General features: G+C 40.4%; 1 protein-coding gene across 1 annotated transcript in view; it reads right to left on the bottom strand.

Moving 5' to 3' along the window:
* The window catches only part of raver2 (ribonucleoprotein, PTB-binding 2), a 126,548-nt gene that overhangs the window by 17,270 nt on the left and 89,680 nt on the right, over positions 1-19,598 (bottom strand). Inside the window, exons 6-12 of the mRNA XM_034709478.1 lie at positions 14,060-14,180; positions 10,353-10,435; positions 10,166-10,264; positions 8,484-8,595; positions 5,525-5,865; positions 3,198-3,306; positions 2,012-2,193 (exon numbers count right to left, since the gene is read on the bottom strand). Of these exons, the coding sequence (XP_034565369.1) occupies positions 2,012-2,193; positions 3,198-3,306; positions 5,525-5,865; positions 8,484-8,595; positions 10,166-10,264; positions 10,353-10,435; positions 14,060-14,180 (1,047 nt within the window). The remainder of the gene's footprint in view (positions 1-2,011; positions 2,194-3,197; positions 3,307-5,524; positions 5,866-8,483; positions 8,596-10,165; positions 10,265-10,352; positions 10,436-14,059; positions 14,181-19,598) is intronic.

Genomic DNA, 19,598 nt, shown 5'->3' with positions numbered 1-19,598 from the left:
TGGATCTGTGTTGCAGTGTGCTGGGTCAGACGTCGTTGTTTTTTTGGTTTTGGAAAGTGGAAGTAAACAACGGCCAAGCTGAGAGCAAAACTGCTTCTTAATTAAGCATCCACATAAGATTTAAAAGTTAAGAGGTGGTTTATATTGAATTTTCACAGACATGAACAGCTACCTGTGAGGTGTATATCACCTCTGTAATTACTGGAAGTGACAAGATTCACTGATGTTTATTTTGCATTACTTCACTGTAAATGTAACGGACAGTTATACGTTTGGTAAAACTCCAACACAGTAGGTGGCAGTAAAGCACCTAAAAACCACCACGAGTGCCACTCATCATATACAGACAAAAGAGGAGCTGTTTTCAAAGCCGCCTACTATACTAGTTGTATGTACTGATTTGGCCAAAATTCAGTATGTAGTATGTGAACAAGAGCAAAATCTGCAGTATGCCAAAACTACTCGGATGTCGTACTGATTCAGGAACATTTTTCAGTATGCATCAGACCAGTCTCCCTCGCGTACTGTTTCTCACAATGCACAGCACTAATGCTGAATTTTTCTGATGTAACGGGGGGCAGAAGAGGAAGCAGTTTCTCTATCAGCTTGACCGTTGTTTACTTCCGCTTTACAGAACTAGAAATCCAGTGTCACCTGGCCCAGCATCCTGCAAAACAGATTGATTAGAACAGTCATACTGCATACTACTTTCAAACGCAGTATGCAATATGCAGTACGGACTGCATACTACATTCGTAGGTAGTATGTAGCAGGCGGTTTATAAAATGTTAGTGCTGTGCATTGTGGAAAACAGTACGCAAGGGAGACTGGTCCGCTGCATATTTAGAAAATATCCCGAATCAGTACGACATCAGGATAGTTTGGGGATTCTGCAGATTTTGCTCTCTTTCACATATTGCATACTGCATCTTGGCCAAATCAGTACGTACTACTAGCACTCCATGAATCTGTTTTTGGACTGAGTATTTACTTTGGTTAGGACTTTAAGTCACATAATCATTACCATTATATAAATTAGCTAGGAAATGCGTGTATGCTAATGTTAGCTTTTTTTTTTTTTTCATATCTGTTTAGTTATCTTTGTATTTGGAGCCTGTCATGTCTTTTAATGACTCATTTGTTAGCCATAGACACCAAACTGGCTACGTTTGCAGTGGTGTTTTTGCTATTTTTGTTTCTGTCTGTGTCCGGAGATCCTGCGTGTATCCATGGTAACATTGTTTACATACAAGATCAGCTGTTAGCTGCCCGTAGCATGTTGATGCTAAACGATATGAGGCCCGATGTTCCCTGCGAGCTGAGAAGGAGGCAAGGACGACGTGCTGGTATTGAGGTGCAAGCTAAGAAAAGACGACATCGACCTGTCCTTCCACCCACCATTATTGGGAATGTAAGATCTATCTACGATAAGGTGGACGAGCTAACCCAGCACCAGAGGGAATACTGGCAGAGTAGCATCATGCTAACAGAGCTAACACCGGACACGAACGCCACATTGGAAGGATTAAACCTGCTGTGTGCGGACAGGATACAGGAGAGCAAGACTGAACACACAGTCCTGGACCCTGTGGAGGTGGTGGCTGACAAGAGAATTATGGCCAATCTGTCATCTTTGATGAACATTTCTTTTTTAGATATATATTCTGATAGATTAGATATATAGTCTATGGTATATGGTATATGGTCTAGACCTCCTATGTTCGTAAAAGCATCTTGAGATAACATTTGTTGTGATTTGGCGCAATACAAATAAAGATTGATTGATTGATTGCTTGATGATTAGCTGTTGTCTGATAGTAGGGAAGTTGAACACCTGTTTGATTTCCCTCCATGCTTTTGCATTCGCTGATCAATGTGAAAGTGGAGACATGACACTGTCAGATACAAACTTACCAGCCTGTGCACCAGATTGAGGAAAATGGCTGCTCAATATGGTCAATTACATGAGTCATATTTCTTTATTAGTACCTCTTATGTAAGGCAGCAATACCTGTGTGTAGGCCTGGTTGTATTGGCTGTAGTCAGTGGAGGTATCGGTGGTGTATTGGGCTGTAGTTGTAGCTGTCCCGCTGTGGGGGTAGGTGCCAGAGCTTTGGGAGGCGACAGGCGTAACCGAGGTGCCGTATACCCCTGAGCCAGGCTGTCCTCCCTGTGCTTTACCTGCAACTGACCCTGGGGAGCGATGAAGCAAACAAGGAGGAGGCACAATGAGTTTATAACACTGTGGATTAATCACCATTATGCAGACATAAACATTTTAAATACCTCAGGAACCAATCTGAACTTTGCTCTGGAGAGTTTGTACCTTTCTTCTTAATGAGAGCTCTATTATATTTAACTAACAATCCTCTGTCTGCCAGTCATTGGAGGAGCTTTGTTTTGATAAAGAGGCTATATTGTTAGACAGACACAATGTATTTAAGAAACTGTGAGTGTTTAACTTTAAATCTTCCTGCCAGCATCAGCAGAGCTCACTCTTGTGTTATTTATATTTTAAGCACAACAATTAAACAAGTTGGCATTTTCTAGAAGTTTGAGGTGGGACTATTTCTTGGTAGCTTGCTGGACTATACTTACTGCTCATCACTGCAGGCTTGAATCAGCTGAAGACCTCAAATTTAAAGAAGTTTTCAGCATATTTGGAGAGGATTCAAGTTCATTAACTCACAAGAGGAGTTCAAAACACCTGTGCCTTTTACAAGTAATAAACCAAACAACTACAGTAGATGCTCTTTATCCTCAGGGTCAATCAATGCTTTCCAAATCTTAATTTGTAAAGAATATCATAGAATAAACTCCCTCACTCCTCAAAATGATGCTGTGTTGGTCCATCACAATTAACATAAATATCATCCAATTAATTTAAAGTTGTAGCCATTATCAGACAAAAATGCAGAAGTTTAAGGGTGAATATTTATGAAGGAGACTTTGTGTAAGCTTTGCAGAGGCACCTCCAAACCCAAACAGTGGGGCTTTTGGTACTTATAAGAAAGCAGTATTTCTTTAAAAGAGTCATGCAGTTATACTCAAGTCAATAATAAAAAGGATGAAAAATACAGGAGCCAATCTCTTTGTTTCATGCACAAAAACAGCATGAAAATCCAGCATTCTTATTCTGATACAATATTCATTTTTAACGTGCAAACAGAGACAAATTGACATGCTTTTTTGCTTACCTTGCAAAACAACCCCCGGCATCACACTGGCCAGGTTCAGATAAGGATTGGAGGGCAGCCGGACTTCTTTGGGAGGATCCCCCAGCAGAGAGCTCTGACCACCGCCCACCTGAAAAGAGACAGAAAACAAACTTCATTGTGTACATTTTCTTGTGTTTCGTTTGCAAATTTAATCAGCCTGCCTTTCAGCCTCACACCCACATCTTTTAATCCTCTCTACAGTAAAAATACAACTTTGGCTGTACTGTAAAATGCAATTTTACTTCAATTAAACCAGTAATCTACTTTCAATGTAAGGTTTTTAAAGTGAGATTCTGCTGGAGAGGCTGTGGAAACCTGGGAGGACTGTAGAGTCTGTTAATTACACTTTACTCCATTTAAAGAGAGCGTGGAGCAGACAGCACTGAGACTGGAAACAGTTCCCTAAAGAACTTCAATACTATGATTATCTCTGCACACTGACTTATTATGGATGACGATGTTTGCATAACAGCATGGACAGACACCTCTTTGGCATGTGTGGAGAGGTGCAGGTGAACGAGGAAATAAGAGTGAGGCAGTGCATTAGAGGGATTCCCCAAAGGAAGAGCCCATGAGGGATGAGGGATGAGGGATGAGGGATGTTTATAAATATGCTCACTCATTGTGTTTGTGTGTTTTGCAACAGGGTTGAGACTAAATGAGGTAGATTAGGAATAAATAGAGAAGGACAAAAGTGGAGGGGGGGGGGGGGGGGAAAGTGGACTGTAATAAACAAATCTTCATATGTTATCATGCAATAAAAGACCGTCAAGCTTGAGATTTTGTTTCAACATCTTGATCCAATGTGTGTAAGGCTGTAGATGAGACTTTAAAAGATGGTTTAATAGTTTTTGGCTTTTAAAACCAAAAATACAAAAATGCAGAGAGAAAGAAAAGAGGGAGTGGGCTCTTCTGCATGAACCTGAGTGCTAACTAGCTTATCATACAGCGTAGCTAATATTTACACCCAGGCCAAGAACAGCAGTGCAAAAATGCAAACATTACATGTGTTAAAATATGTTAAATACATCTGCCTTTAGAGATCAAGTGGCCACTGTGAAGAATTTTCCCTCCTTGTTGAAGTCAATGCTGGCTGCTATCAAGCTAACCTGAGTTCTGTCCCGCTCTTTGTTATTCATATCTTAGCCACACCTAGAAACCTCACCAGACAAATCATTAGAGTAAAGTCAACATATCTGTTGGCCTTAATTCGCAAAAACAGGAATACAATACTGCTATTTTATTTCTATATCTTCTAAATAACACAAATCATCAGCTAGCAAGACCGTTAGCTAAAGTAGCTTTAGCCTTTGTTAGCAACCTACTATGTACGCAAGCTAGCCATCATGTTCATTTTTTACAACCCTTTAAATGACTTATTGTCAAACAAGTTTGCAAAAAGGCTGTTAGTCAAAAGGCAGTGTTTTACAATTATTTTTACAACTGGAAATAATTTAATAAGCTAGTGAGCACCGATAAGATCTGACTGTGTCATCTAAGCCGGCAAAGCATTAGACTTATGAGAAGAACCTTATTTCTCCTTCTGTTTAAAATCAGGGGAAACATTTTTTTAAACAGACTCAAATTTTCAGAGGAACATTTCATCGCTAGTCAAAGTTAATGATGCAAATCCATAGACTGTATAAAATATGGACATAGTATCCGTGACGTAATCCATCTGTTTCTGAGGAACTGTTTTGAGGCCAATCGTTAGCAGCAGACATATTGCTGCTGTCGAGCGAATCTGAGGTAAAGAGGCGGGCTTTGAGCCTCCTAGCCAACAGCTACAGTGTTCCTGCCTGTCAATCAAGTCAGCTGTGCCTCTAATTGGAAGACTCGTAATCTAAATATCTTCAAAATTGCCACGTTATAAAAAAGTTTACCCCCCTACAGTGTGTGCCGATCGGGAAATGAGCTTTCCAAACTACACTGGTCTTTTGTACCAGGCTGTAAACATGTTTATTTCTGCTGTAAAGATCGGCTTTTTTGAATTGGTGTGTATGTGGTTTCCAGTACTTCAGGAGCCAGCCTCAAGCGGATCCTCGATGAACTGCAGTTTTTAGCACTTCTGCATTGGACTCATATTTTTAGACCGGAGGTTGCCGCTTGTGCAAAACAGGGGTACAATAACTTATTTTATGGTAGGTTTTGCTAGTCTTTCTTGTTTTGTCTGCCTAATAGTGCAAAACATATTAAGAAAATCGGTTTTAACTGAATTTTACCTGATTCTAAAAACAACTGATTAAGTTTTGTTCTATCAGAAAGAAACAGGCAAACTGGTATGTATTTTTTTTTTCTGTGCTCACCATGCCAGCCAGGGTGCAACCATCTGCGCCGTTGCGTTGGCCTGTTGTTGTATAAACTCCTCCAGCGGGGTTTGGTGGAGGGGGGCCCAACCCTGAGTTACTTATGCCCAAAGAGTAGCTCTGTCCCTGTGGATGAGCGCTCATCAAGGTCCCAGGAGGAGCTGGCTGTCTGTCACAGGTGGTGGAGGAGGAAGAAGAGATGGTGGCAGAAGGGGCTGTGGAGATTGAATGGACGCTGTTTTGTTCAGCGGCCCGACCCTGGAGGTATGGCATCACACCTGCTGCTGATACAACCACTGTGGCATTGTGGGCAGACGGTGGCACTGACTCTGGGCCCAGCTCTGTGTGTGGAAACAGGAAAGGTAAGATAAGCAAGGGCAAGGAAAGGAGGAAGGAAAATAAAGGAGGGAGGAAGTGCAAAGAAAGACAAAAGAAGAACAAGAATAAAAGAGGATATGAGGAAAGTGAAGGTAGGGAAAACATTGGAAACACATCAATATATTAAAGGGGGGAAGAAGAAGAGTAAGGAAGGACAGGGAAAGGAGAAGGACGGAAAGTAAATCAAAGAAAAGAGAAGAGAGAAAACAGGAGATGAGAAAGAAAAATAGGAATGAGAAAATGCTAAAAAAGGAAAATGTGAAACACAAAATACAACAAAGAGGGATAGGGACAGAAAGGAAAGGATGGGGAAACACTAAACCAAAGAAGGGAAAGGAAAGAACAGAAAGGCAATGTATGGAAAAGACATAAAAAAACAGCACAGGAACAATGTAAAGCAAAGGATATTAAGAGAAGGGAAATGAAAGTACAGAGAAGAGATAGCAGATAAACACATGAAATGGATTCTAGTGATGACCATCATTGCTTGTGTCTCCTCTGGACAGAGACGAATCACTCAGACGGCTGGAAGCTGAGCACTAAGCCCGACTGTCTCTGCAGAGCCAGCTGCAATATTTGGGAATAGGTTTCCCGCTCATACATCATCACTTATCGTGTTTATTTACAGCCCAGCACTTTGCTCCATACCCGCAATATTTCACTCACTCCAGGGTTTAATATACACACATACGTATACACAAATGCACATACACAAAGACGCATGAACGCACACACCATCCCACTTATTATGAATCCAATATTGCTGTGACAAATGGCCTCCATTGCACAATAAAGGAATCAGCTCTAACAAGCCTTAAGCTAACAATCCCAGCAGACGTAAGCACTGATAAAAGCCTCAAGCTCACACACACATGCACACATGCACACAAACACACACACACACACACACACACACACACACACACACACACACACACACACACACACACACACACACACACACAAACACAAACACAACCGCCTGTTTTTGTGCACACTCAGTTTATGATAAATCATTTCCATTTAAAACAACACTTTTTCTCAGCTGGGGATTTGAATTGTAAATGTGCTGCGGTTTCTTCTTGGATGTTTGGTACAGTATTTTACCACTGTGAGGCGTTTAGGAACCTGCTGAGGGGCAGCCCTGACACCTGACGGTAACTTATCATGATTGAGGGTTATTAACAAATCTGTTTACCCTCTTCCTGAATCCAGCTCAAGTGCTCAAAAATACACATCAAACAAGACATTCACACTTGAAGTGAGAACGATAGCTCAGTTTCTACAGAAGAATCCTGAGGATGTAAACGCTCCCTGCAGGATACAGAATCTACTCTCTCGAATGTTTCAAACAGGAGAGCGAAGTTTTGGATTATGTATGTTTTTGTTATCAAGCTATATCTAGTTTGGGTAAGGAGATAAGTAATACACATATTATACTTAATTTGATCTTTTATTTAATTTAACTAATTAATTAATTCGATTTTTTTAATTAGATTAAGTATTTTTTTGTTATTTTCTTTTTCATTTATAATTTTAATTTTCTTTTTTTTTCTTTTTTTTTCTTTCCTTTTTTTCATATTTTTGCCTTTATTGGATAGGACAGCTGAAGAGAGACAAGAAATGTGGGGAGTAGAGAGTGGGGGAAGAAATGCAGCAAATGGTCGACTAGCCGGGAGTTGAACCGGCAACCTCTGCGACGAGGACTATAGCCTCTATACGTGGGATACTAAAACCACTTTGTGTTCTGTTTTTGCATTGTTAGAATTTCTACACTTCTCCCTGCATGTTAAAGGTTTGTTCTTGTTAACCTCCTGAATTCTGCCATGCTTTTGTTGTCAAAGCACTTTGTAAAAATGTATATCTAAAGGTTCTATATAAAAAAAAGGGTATTATTATTATTATTATTATTATTATTATTATTATTATTATTATTATTATTATTATTTGAACAGCCTTAACAGCTTTCAATTGAGGCACATTCAACTGAGACAGACTGAGTCCTGTCTGTAAGATGGGACTGGATGTTATCCTGTCTTGATGTTGGGTCTTTGTTAATAATAGAACATAGAGTACGGTCTAGACCTGCTACGTTTGGAAAGAGTCTGAGGATAACATTTGTTGTGATTTGGCACTATACAAGTAAAGATTGATTGATTGATTTATTGAATGATGTATAACCAGTCGGACCATTTTGTGCATCACACAACAGGCACCTGTGTGAGTTCCCAGTTAACTCAAGTATTTTTGTCTTTATAAATTCAAACATTTCTTAGAAGTCATCATCGCAGTTATCACATAGAATTTTTCCAATGTAAACTTTGAATATGTACTTTAATGTTTGTAAGTGTTTGTCAGAATAAGACCCTCTTCTTCCCTTTGCCACAAAGCTATCATTTTCAAAATCTGCATTAGCATGGATACACATCCCTCCAGATGACGTAAAAGAGAATAAAAGCAAAAATCCATTCAGCAGTTGAACACCAGTAAGAGTCATCTCCCATGTTATAGCTCTCAATAAAAGCTTATTACTTTACAGTCGTTGCACAGACTCATTTTGCAACGAGGTACTGATACTCACCAGTAGGAGAGTCTCCCAGGAGGCCTTTCCCTAGCGGCACAAGGCCTGGGGGCCGCAGAGACAAAGCTTTCTGCATCAGCAGCCTGGACGGGTCCCCGAGCAGACTGGAGACCTATGGAGGAGAGAGAATGACGTTATGTGAGGAAAGATGACGACATGCAGGGGGGAAGAAAAATAAGAAAAGGGGATCAGATTGAGAGAAGATAAGAAAAATATGGGTAGGACTAACAGACAGAAACAAATACAAGAAAGGTAATAATGAACATATGATACGATACCGTGTACAGTTATTTGAACTAGATAATGAATACAAATCAATACAGTAGCTCCACTGTAGCAGGGACTTTAAAAACTAATACATGACGCTGCAGAAACACAGAACTGAACAGTAAGTTTAAAGTATTTTGTACCAGGCTGTGTTAAATACTTGATTCTGATTGGTCCAAACCCCAAAACAACAATGATTCCTTCTGAACAGCAAAAGTGAAGCAAGGGTCAACCTGATCACAAGAGTCATATCAAATCAATACGCGAAAGTTAGTCTGGCACATTTCATCACTGCCTGTTGACACTGTGGCAAAAACATCAGTATCTGATAGCACCAGTGAACTACATGGGAGGATACTATTAATATCACTTGGGATATATTTGGAGAACATGAAACTATAGATTTATGGTTAATGGCTGACCAGTCACCAGCAGAAAAAGAAAAGAGAGGAAGAAAACTACAGAAAGAGGGAGGGAGGTGAAACATTGTATGGGCTCCGGTAGAGAGGTAGAAAAAGAAAACAGACAGAGCCGAAGACCTTGATCTGCAGTCATTTTATGCAGAAGTCTACATTTTCTAGAGAGAATGCTAATGTTCAGACTTTACTGTGAATAAAAATGCTCAGTTTAATGTTAATTTGTCTGTATGTAGGCTGATAAGAATACAGAGTGCCACCAAATGTGGAATCTGAGGCTAGTTCTTTGGCTGGATATATATTAAATCATCCACACATCAGTATTTAATGCCAACAAATTATTGTCTCAGGTTGGTAGGCAGGTAATACGTGGGATAATGTATAGTGAGTAGGTGGTTATGCATATCAGAATCCCTACAGGGACCCTTCTCTTTGCAGTCTTGTTTACTCTGTCAGGATTACAATCTCTATACATAGCTTATATACTATTTTGAAAGCAAGAGAAACTAAAACGGTGGAAAATAATAAAAGCTAAGAGGCCGTATTGTATAGAAAGTGCGTGGGCTGGTGAAGGGTCAAAAAGAGAATTATTTTTGCAGTTTTCTACTTCTCAGGATTCATGATTGTTATCATCTAGGTTATAAAAGAGAAACTACTCGAAACATCAGTCATTGTGACTTTTAACTTTCAGTGCTGCAATTAAAGAAAACACCAGAGACATTTAGAAAAATATGCAAATTGAAAAGTAAAGAGTAACTTCAGCACCTGAAGGGCGGCCTTTAAAACGGAAGAGAAGCAATTAGGGTTGCATTAAGTGCTGAAGATGAAAATGAAAGGGCACATATGCACATAAATACCCATAGCTATGTTTAATGCCTTACTGCTAGCCTATGCAAATTATCAACAACTATCACATGCAGACAGACAGAGACAGAAAGAGACACAAACACACGCACACACACACACACACACACACATATGCACAAACAAGTGTCTTACGCTGCTGATGCGTTTGTCTTTGATGTGTAGGAGCTGCTGCTGTGCGAGCTGCATGTGCAGGAGGTTCTGCAGGACAAGCCCATTACCGAGCATAGCATTCTGTAGAGTAAAGGTAAAAAACAACAACATCACAAATACATCATCACACGTGCAAAAAGAGCCACACAGATATTGATGTTTTTATAACCTGGTGTGCTTTTCCCAGCGTGAGCAGGGCCGTGGTGAGAGGAGGTCTGAGGAATGGCAGGCTGCCGTGACGCCCGTACTTTCCTAAAAACACAGACAAATAACAAATCGAAAAACATCAATCAGAGCTTCAATTTGTCATTTTTTAAAAATGTATTCTGTTCACACTAATGCATTGATCAATCATCATCTAACAGGTATACACAGACAGAGTTATTATACAGACAACCAATCCATCAGTCATTTTCAGTCCATTTCAAACAGTCACAGCACCTTCTGTTTCATAATAAGAGAAAAGTACAGTGATAATGGGATGGCATGTTTGCACAAAGCTAATCTGCGACCTCATTACTTTTTTCAAAATGATATAAAAAAAAAACAAATGAAAAATGAAGAAAACTTTTTTCTTTTCGACCAAAGTCTGTCCCCTTCCAGTAAACAGCATAGGACCGTATCGTATAAAATACTCCAAAAAGACATCCCATCTTTTTTGTACTATAACTAGTTTTAAGAAGCTCTCCTATTTTGTGTTTTTCAAACTTTTGATCTGTTTGAATTGCGCTATAAAACCCACATATAGTTTGTCAAGCGGCGCCTTTGGCCTAGCGGTTTAAGCGTGCAAACCATATACGTCTGATTTTTAGTGGGTAGCCAATAAACCAAGGCTATAGTCCTCGTTGCAGTGATTCGAATCCCAACCTTGACTATTTGCTAAATGTCTTACCCCACTCCCTACTTCCCACATTTCCTGTTTCCCTTCAGCTGTTCTATCCATTAATTGCAGAAATGCCCAAAAATATGACAAAAATAAATCAAATTGTCAACTAATACCGACACAAACGTTCTCTTTGTTAATGAATTAAGTGTATAATGTATATCATATTTGATGGATCCTGCTGACTGTTGTATTTGTAGTAATGTGAGCCGTCATGCTAGCTTGGATAGCCCTCATACTTTTAACCTTATCCCGATTAGCCATAATAAAAGTTGAAACCTTTCGCACAAATGCTCTCCTTACGTTCAAATTATTTTGCCAGGACTTACAAAAATAAATAATTATGTGAATACGCTTAGGCTAAAATAATTGCAAATATGAAAATTGTCTACAGAGCTCAGGACCTCACAGCCTCCATCGAACGCCAGACCGTAAGTCCGGCTGCTGCATTTATCTATATAACTGTGATATTGCAGTTGGTAAAGTCGGGTCAGATTTAAATTCCATTGGCAATGTAGCTGATGATACTGTGCTTTATCAGCCAAACTATTAACTAACTATTTTATTCAGTTAAAATGTGTTTCCAGTACCCAGCTCTTCAGGCCCGGAGGCTACTTTTCAAAGTTCTTCCAGCCAGTTTGTCTGTGTCTCCTCAAAGGCGCAAAGAAACTTGTAAATTAACCAGCAAATATTCAGCTCCGCACACCCCACTCCAAAGTCATCGCTCTCTTATTATCCAGCAGGAACCTGTTTTAAAACAAAGTCCCTGTGTCTTTATTTGGAATCACAGACTGCATATAAAAATTTACGCCATAAGTGTTCTCGGACTGTGAAGCCAAAGCATTTAGAGCTCCCCCTGCTGACTGGCTGAGCTCATAAACCCCGCCTCCTCAAACTATGAACTTCAAATACACTTCAGATACATCCTTTTCAAACATGACATAATAGTTTGTTCCTAGCGAACTTCTTTATATTCAAGTGTACATATTTCTGAAAACATTTGTTTTAATTTAGTTATTTGATTTTGAAAAATGACTTATTGACTGATTGTCCACCTAAAACCAAAACAAGAATCCCGTCTGCTGTGGATTGTACAGACCTGAAGGATCTTTGACGTTTAAGTTAAATGTTTCTGCAGAGGGTGTGTGATATCAGTGCCGCAGCTCCAACAGCTGCACGTCTTGGCTCTATTTGCAGAATATGTCAGCACCCTGTCAGGCTGTATCACGGCTTCACATCTCATAATGTGGGGATCATGGAGGCGTGGCGTCCATACATATAATATACAGTCAACGTTTAGAAGTGGAAACACTCTGAGCGCAGATAGAAGGCTCGATGTCGTCAGAAACAGCTTCTTTTTACAGCTTTTGTCATTCCATTTTTCTGAATTTGTCTGTTTTTTATGTTTGCAATACATTTGGTCTTAAACTGATTTTCTGCACCTCCTCACTTTGCCTTGTTGCTTATCACTTCTATTGAATTTGTCGTCCAATAACATTTTGGGAGTATGTTTGGGGTGTTTTAAAGCTGTGAACAATGCAACCTGGTTAGTGAGAAATGTAGTGTAATGGTTACAGCTGGGTGTGTTTCTGGACTTAATATTCGTTGTTCTCTCTGCCATTAAGAATCAAGTATGAACAAACAACAGTTTTCTTTTGTTGTTCATGCCGATCAAGTCTGTGGAAGAAGAAATACAGCCAAATATTTTGTTTGTTAAAACTATTTCAACACTTTTTTCCACAGTGAGCACAGAATAATCAGTCCTCTTGCTTATTAATTCACCATGGCAAAGCTTAGGAGTGAGGGTTTGTATTTACTTGTATTTACTGATGCCAACTGGTTAATTGTTTTAGAGCTACAATAACAAAAAACGTGAACAAAGTTCACATTCTGGAGGGATAATCCAAATTCACATTCTATTATTTTCTTTCTTTGATTGATATAAAAACATTGGTCACACCTTCTCACCTCCAGGCACATTACTCTCTCTCTCACACACACACACACACACACACACACACACACACACACACACACACACACACACACACACACTGGCTTTATACGCATGTGTGTTACTCTGTGTGTGCATCACGAGGTCCACGAATAGGTGGAGAAGCTTTAACATTTAATCAAGGATCTAATTTTAGACTTTAATTGTGCGTGATCTTCTTTAAGAGAGCTCCCCCACCTCTCCCATCCTCCCTCTCTCCCTCTCTCTTCTTCCTGTTCTCATTTGTTCCGCTAATGTCACACGCTTTCATTTTAATACCTGATTAGCCATTCATCAAGTAACGACCCGTCGACCGGTGGTATATGGGAGGGGCAGATTCATACAGTGGGTCTTTGATTATTATTCAAGTATCCGGAGTGGAGAGAGTACTCACAGGAACAAGTTCAGGACACAGATTTCACTTGAATGCGCAGTGTACCTGCAAATTCTACATCATGTACTCATATTACATTGTACATTTTTTAGCTAATTGTTACAGCCACTACATTAAATGCAAACGGATAAAAAAGGATCTCCACTATTTCAAAAAGACAACTGGACCACAGAGCGATGGAGGAATGTGGCCTGGTGAAACTTAATCACAATGCTCTCTGGATCTCAATTCAATCAAGCATCTATGAGATGTGCTGAAGTCCCATCCAAGAATGGCCCACCATGCAACGCCCAGGACTTAAAGGATCTGCTGCTAATGTCTTGGTGCCAGAGGTCTAGTGGAGTCTGAAGTCTTGTTAGGTCAGGGCTGTTTTTATTTTCACTCTTACACCTACACTTCTGACACTTTACTGTAGACAAGCTATGAAATAACCACTGTGCCAGTGCAAGGTTATGTCACTTGATCTACACTAATAACCTTTAAACACAGTGAATTAAGTCTTTATGTATAATTCAGTGGGATAAAAAAAAGCCTGCTGGAGATTTGTGTTATAAGCTCTGGGTTTTATCGCACGTGAAAGCTGATGCATGCTGGTCCTGGTCATACCTCCTCTTTTCCCGGTGTGGTATGGTCTCATGAGGATCTGCAGGGCTGCGGGGTTAGTCATACTGGTCAGCAGCTGGGCGAGGTTGGGCTCTGGTAGTAAGCCTTTTCTATTGCTCAGAATCTGCTGAAGACAAAAATGCAAACAAGTCAGTGAAGTGTGTGTGTGTGTGTGTGTGTGTGTGTGTGTGTGTGTGTGTGCCCCTGCGAGCGCCTGCGTGCGCCTGCGTGCGCCTGCGTGCACCTGCGTGCTGTGCAGTATGTTTTGATCCTGTCATTAGGAGTCCCTGATGGCGGCTGTAATCATTACATAGGTTTACATCATCAGGATTTGTCTGCAATGTCAGCTGAGCAGGGTTGATCAGAGAGACTACAGAAAAACAAGAAAGGAGAAAAGAGAGAGAAAGAAAGAAAGAAAGAAGACAGATAGAGAAGGAGGGACACAGCTGTTTGAAAAATGGCACAGAATCAGGATGAAGGAGAGAGATGGGAAACATGAAAAACAAGGCAGAAGAAGAGTCTGGAGAAAAAAGGGAACCACACAGCAAGCAAAACTATCACTTTATGATGTTTGAGTGCCTCACCACTATCATCTTTCTAACTATCTTTTAATCTCCTCTATCCCTCTTTCTAACCCCAACTCCATCTCAGCAGATGTGAGTCTAACATGAGTCTGGTCCTGCTCGAGGTTTCTGCCTGTGGAAGTTTGTCCTTGCCACTGTAACCTTGTAAATGCTGCAAAGTGCTCTGCCCATGGTGGATTAAGATGATAACAGACTAAGTCCTGTCTGTAAGATGGGACTGGATCTTATCCTCTTGATGTTGGGTCTTATAACAGAGTACTGTCTAGATCTGCTCTGTTTGGAAAGAGTTTTCATTTAATGTGTTATTTTTAAGAAGTTAAAGACCAAATCAGTCTTCTTATCCACTTCCTAAAGACAGCGTGGGTGTTGATTAAATGACAGCTGCTTCTAAATATAAGCAAATAAATCAACAGCTGTCATTAGATTGTGATGTAGGTATTTTTAACACCTGATTGGTTCATTTAAAACACCTTTTCCAACCCACACACTAAAGTGAGAAGAGCTCAATCAGACAAAATGACTGAAAAGACCCTGTCTTAAAATAAAATAAAATGAAATAAAATAAAATAAAAGTACACATTTTTCACAACAATGTGTCTATGAAGATTCATCTCTGACAGACCTTGTGCCTTTAAAGATTTTTCAAATGGATGATGAAAGTCTTTAAAGACAGATAAAGTCTTACATGCAACAGAGTTATTGTTTGAAACTTGGTCTAGATGTGTGTCTAACATGAGTCTGGTTCTGCTCCAGGTTTCTGCCTGTTAAAAGTTTTTCCTTGCCGCTTTAACTTGCTAAATACTGCGAGGTGCTCTGCTCTTGGTGGATAAAGGTGGGGTAATACCATAGACTGTAAAAAATATGGACGTAGTATCCGTGACGTCACCCATCTGTTCCTGAGAGCTGTTTTGAAGCAAATCGACGGCGGCAGCCATATTGGTAATGCGGAACTCAACTAGGCAGAGTGTGACGTAGTGTGAGTATCTTAGCCAATGGCTGTGTGTTCCCGACCGGGAGTCACGTCAGTCATGTCCTTATTTGGGCAAAACTCATAATCTTAATATCTTCTTAACCATCACGTTAGAAAAAAATTCACCCCCCGTACAGTGTATGCCATTAGAGAGATTAGCGTTGTAGGGCTAAGCCGTTTTTTGAACCAGGCTGTAAACATGTTTATTAATGCTGCAAAGATCGTCTTTTTCCCATTCATATCTATGTGGTTTCCGGTGTTTCTGCAGCCAGCCTCAAGCGGATTTTCGATGTATTGCAGTTTATATCACTTCCGCATTGGCTTCATCGTTTGAGACCGGAGTTTGCCGCTTGGGTAATACTGAGTCTTACCAAAGCTCTTAAATAATATAACTTCGGTCAAACCAGTTTTGGGTCTGCTATGTCACACAGTATCTAATGTTCACTATTTGTAAATAAAGTTTGATCTTGAGTAAAACATCCTTTAGAGTTGTGTTCAAAAGACACTGTTCCTTCCCTTGTGACTACTGACTGATGAAATGGGCATGCATGTCGCTGTCCATGGTGCTGGAGAGGAGCACAGTGACAGCTGTCCCTCAGAGTGAGAGACACACATCATAAACAGCTAATCAGTCTCTTAAAGACACCACAGCAGCAACAAACTCTCCGGCTGCTCATCAACCCGACTTTCGCTACGCCCTGAAAAACACAGCACCCCAGCGTGCAAGAAGTTGTGAGGGCCTGTTCAATGCTGATTGCAGCTTTAACTAACATTACAATGCTACTATGTATCCTTATTTCTGCCAAAGTATCCCAGGTGTCTTAAACCAGGATAAGGGCTTATGTAGATCTCTGAAACCAGGGTATGATGAACAAGATACTTCTAAAACCCATTCACAACCAAGATACTAGAACGCACTCAAACACACTCTTTCTCAACGGAGATACACATTCAAATGTCAGTTTGACTTTTTGAGCGCGTCAACAGTGCAGCTCACATTTCATTCAACATGAGCTGCATTTCCTGGAACCAAACATCTCTCCAGACTTGCTTTTGAATCCAAAGACATACTGTAAGGCACATTCCCAAATAAGAATTCAATCACCAATTACACTGCAAAATTGAATTCAACAGACTCAAATTAATTAAATTAGACTGCGTCAAATCAAATGGAGCAGCCGGTGTAGATCCTCCTCAGTCAGACAGTTAGACAGTCAGACAGCAGTTCCTCACTGTCTGGCCCCTAAGACACACACTGCTATTTAAAACAACATTAACAGGGCGATGATATTTTCCTCCCAATCTGCCCCGGAGCTACAGAGCAACTTCAGCGCTAGTCAGCCTTGTTTCCTCCCTGTCACTTCCTGAAGAGAGAGCAGTACTGATGGGGATGGAGCGGGTCTGACTCAAGCCTGTCAGCGAGATACAGGCAAAGAGGAGAGTCTGTTGCACAAATACAGTGTGTGCATTTGTGTGTTACAGCAAAGAAAACTGATGAGTGTGTGTACTGGTGTTGAACAAGGCCAGTCATCGCTGACAGCATATTTCAAGGAAAGAGTAAAGAGGAGGAGAATGAGGAGGAGGAGGAGGAGGAGGAGGAGAAGTGCTTTCTTATTTCTTTCTCTCTTTCTGCCTGGAGAAAGTGTCATCATGCATCAGTCTGCTTAGCTACTGGCACAAAATACAGTCACACACCCACGCACTAACACACACACACACATACACACACACACACACACACACACACACACACACACACACACACACACACACACACACACACACACACACACACACACACACACACACACACACACACACGACAGAGAGGTAAGGAAGTTGAGAAGAAGCGAAGGCGAGAAGAGTCGCGTAAGAAGCAGGATGGAGGGAGAAGAAAGGAGGAGGGAGGAAGAGGCCATCTGGTCCTCGGCGTTCATGCTCACATTCACTAACTGGAGAAAAACGAGAGAATCGCCTCGGAGGAGATCTGTAGCCAGGAGCAGCTCCTGATCTCTTTCTGAAGGTCTGATGTTTCTTTTACCAGCTGCTCACATCCTCTGCAATAATCTTCCCTCAGCCTTAGGGCTCTAATCTAACCTTAGAGTCTATCCACTCGTTCTTATTCTAGTCTCTTTCTCTCAGCCGACCCCCCCCTCTTTCACATCTACCACTGTTTATATCCTCCATCCTCCTCATGCCTGTCATATCTTCCTCTGCTAATTTATTCAAAAACACATTATCTCTAAATGTCTTTGCATCATTTTCGCTGCAATTCAGGCTCCATGACCGCTGATGCTCTGCTTTTCAGCAAATCTATCTCAAGGCTATGAGCTCTTTATGTGCACATGAAAAAGTCTTGATCTGCAAAAAGCTGGGAATAAAATCACAGAGAAAACCACACTCAGATATATTCTTAAAGAATTAACAAATGCCAGTGTAGAGGTTTGAAATTTAAAAATAACTATAATAAAGCATCTCTTCTGTTACAGTACAAGTGATGGTTAATGAAAAAGGAGTAACAGTGCTGCAGTCAGAGCTTCAGAAACAGATGCAATGACTCTCAATTTGCAATTAAACGGGAAGCCTGAACTCTTTCTTTTAGCCTACATTTAACTCATTATGAAGCATTAACCTGCAACCTGCTTCATGCAAATATAGCGTGCATGTGACAGGAGCAGCACAACTGTTCTTACTTAGTTTCGTTTATTTTATTATTCATCGTGTCATGCCTGGAAAAGTTGCCCAGCCCGTATGGACTTACAAGACACTATAAAAACAAACCAAAATAGGAGCAACAACATAAGTAGAAAAGAAAAAGAAGAGAGCAGTTACAATACTGCACATGTCCACCACTGACCCAGAGTTATTAAAAAGCTCAGTGGTACACTTCAGACATCTGACAGTGACAAAAACCAAATCAGATATAAAGTGTGCTCCTACGCTGCTGAACACCATTTAACACAAACTGGGCAAACTGGAACTCTTTGTGAGTAAACAAAAGTCTACAAAAGTAAACTCAAGTCTATCTTCATCAGGCATGGAAAACAAATCAGAACAACTTATGACATTTTGTTGAAAAGAAGGCACCTGAGATCATGATATGATGGATAGTAGAACAAAAAGTGCATTTCATTTCAACTTCCTCCAGATCACACAAGGAACACTTTCTCTCCTCCTCGGGAACAAAGTGGAAGCCGCCTGTTTCCAGTGCCAGAGGAAGAATACCACATCTCAGGTGAGCACACACAGACCTCTGAGCTCTGGTTAGGTGAAGAGTGACATAAAGCTCTGGCTGATACATTTCTTTGAACAGACAGTATGTTCTTGGTTTGGGCTTACAAAGGACTTCTTCTAACCATTTGTGTTTGTAGCTGTCAAATAATTTTGTTTTAATCTGACTCACACTACACGTTAACTTGTTTCTATAGATGTATTGGCGACCTACCTTATCAAATATTTTTGCAAGCTCTGAGGTCCAGGTGTAGCTGTTAGACCCTGGACTGCATAAATTCATGGTGTCTTGTAATACCATGCAGGCTTGGCATATGATTACATGTATGACACAATGATAAAATAAAAAAACTTCAAACTGTCAGTAGTGCTTAAAGATTATTCAAGTCAAACAAGCATCACTTCTCCTCTGATGTTTTAAATTAAACTCTGAATGATCAGAGAGATTCAGCTGTTTGTTCTTATCAGTACAAATACTGCCTCACATGGATTCCTATACACTTGATTATCACCAAACTTTCTTACTGATCTTCCATCTGTGTAAGATGCTTTATTCTGATTGGTCAAAACCCCTTGACAACAGTGATTAACTTTCACTAATATGAGCAACGCCAGAGGCAAACTGATCACATGTCATGTCAAATCAGTCCGTGGAAATTTTTCTTATTCATCCTCTGTGCATGCAGGTCAGTTCAGGACCATAACCAGCCAACATAAGACTCTGATGTAGAAATGAGAAAAACAGCTCAAAGAAACA

This window comes from Notolabrus celidotus, chromosome 2, assembly GCF_009762535.1.
Source record: "Notolabrus celidotus isolate fNotCel1 chromosome 2, fNotCel1.pri, whole genome shotgun sequence".
NCBI lineage: Eukaryota > Metazoa > Chordata > Actinopteri > Labriformes > Labridae > Notolabrus > Notolabrus celidotus.
The sequence above is the reverse complement of the archived record's forward strand: the minus strand, read 5'-3'. Positions and strand labels throughout refer to the sequence as shown.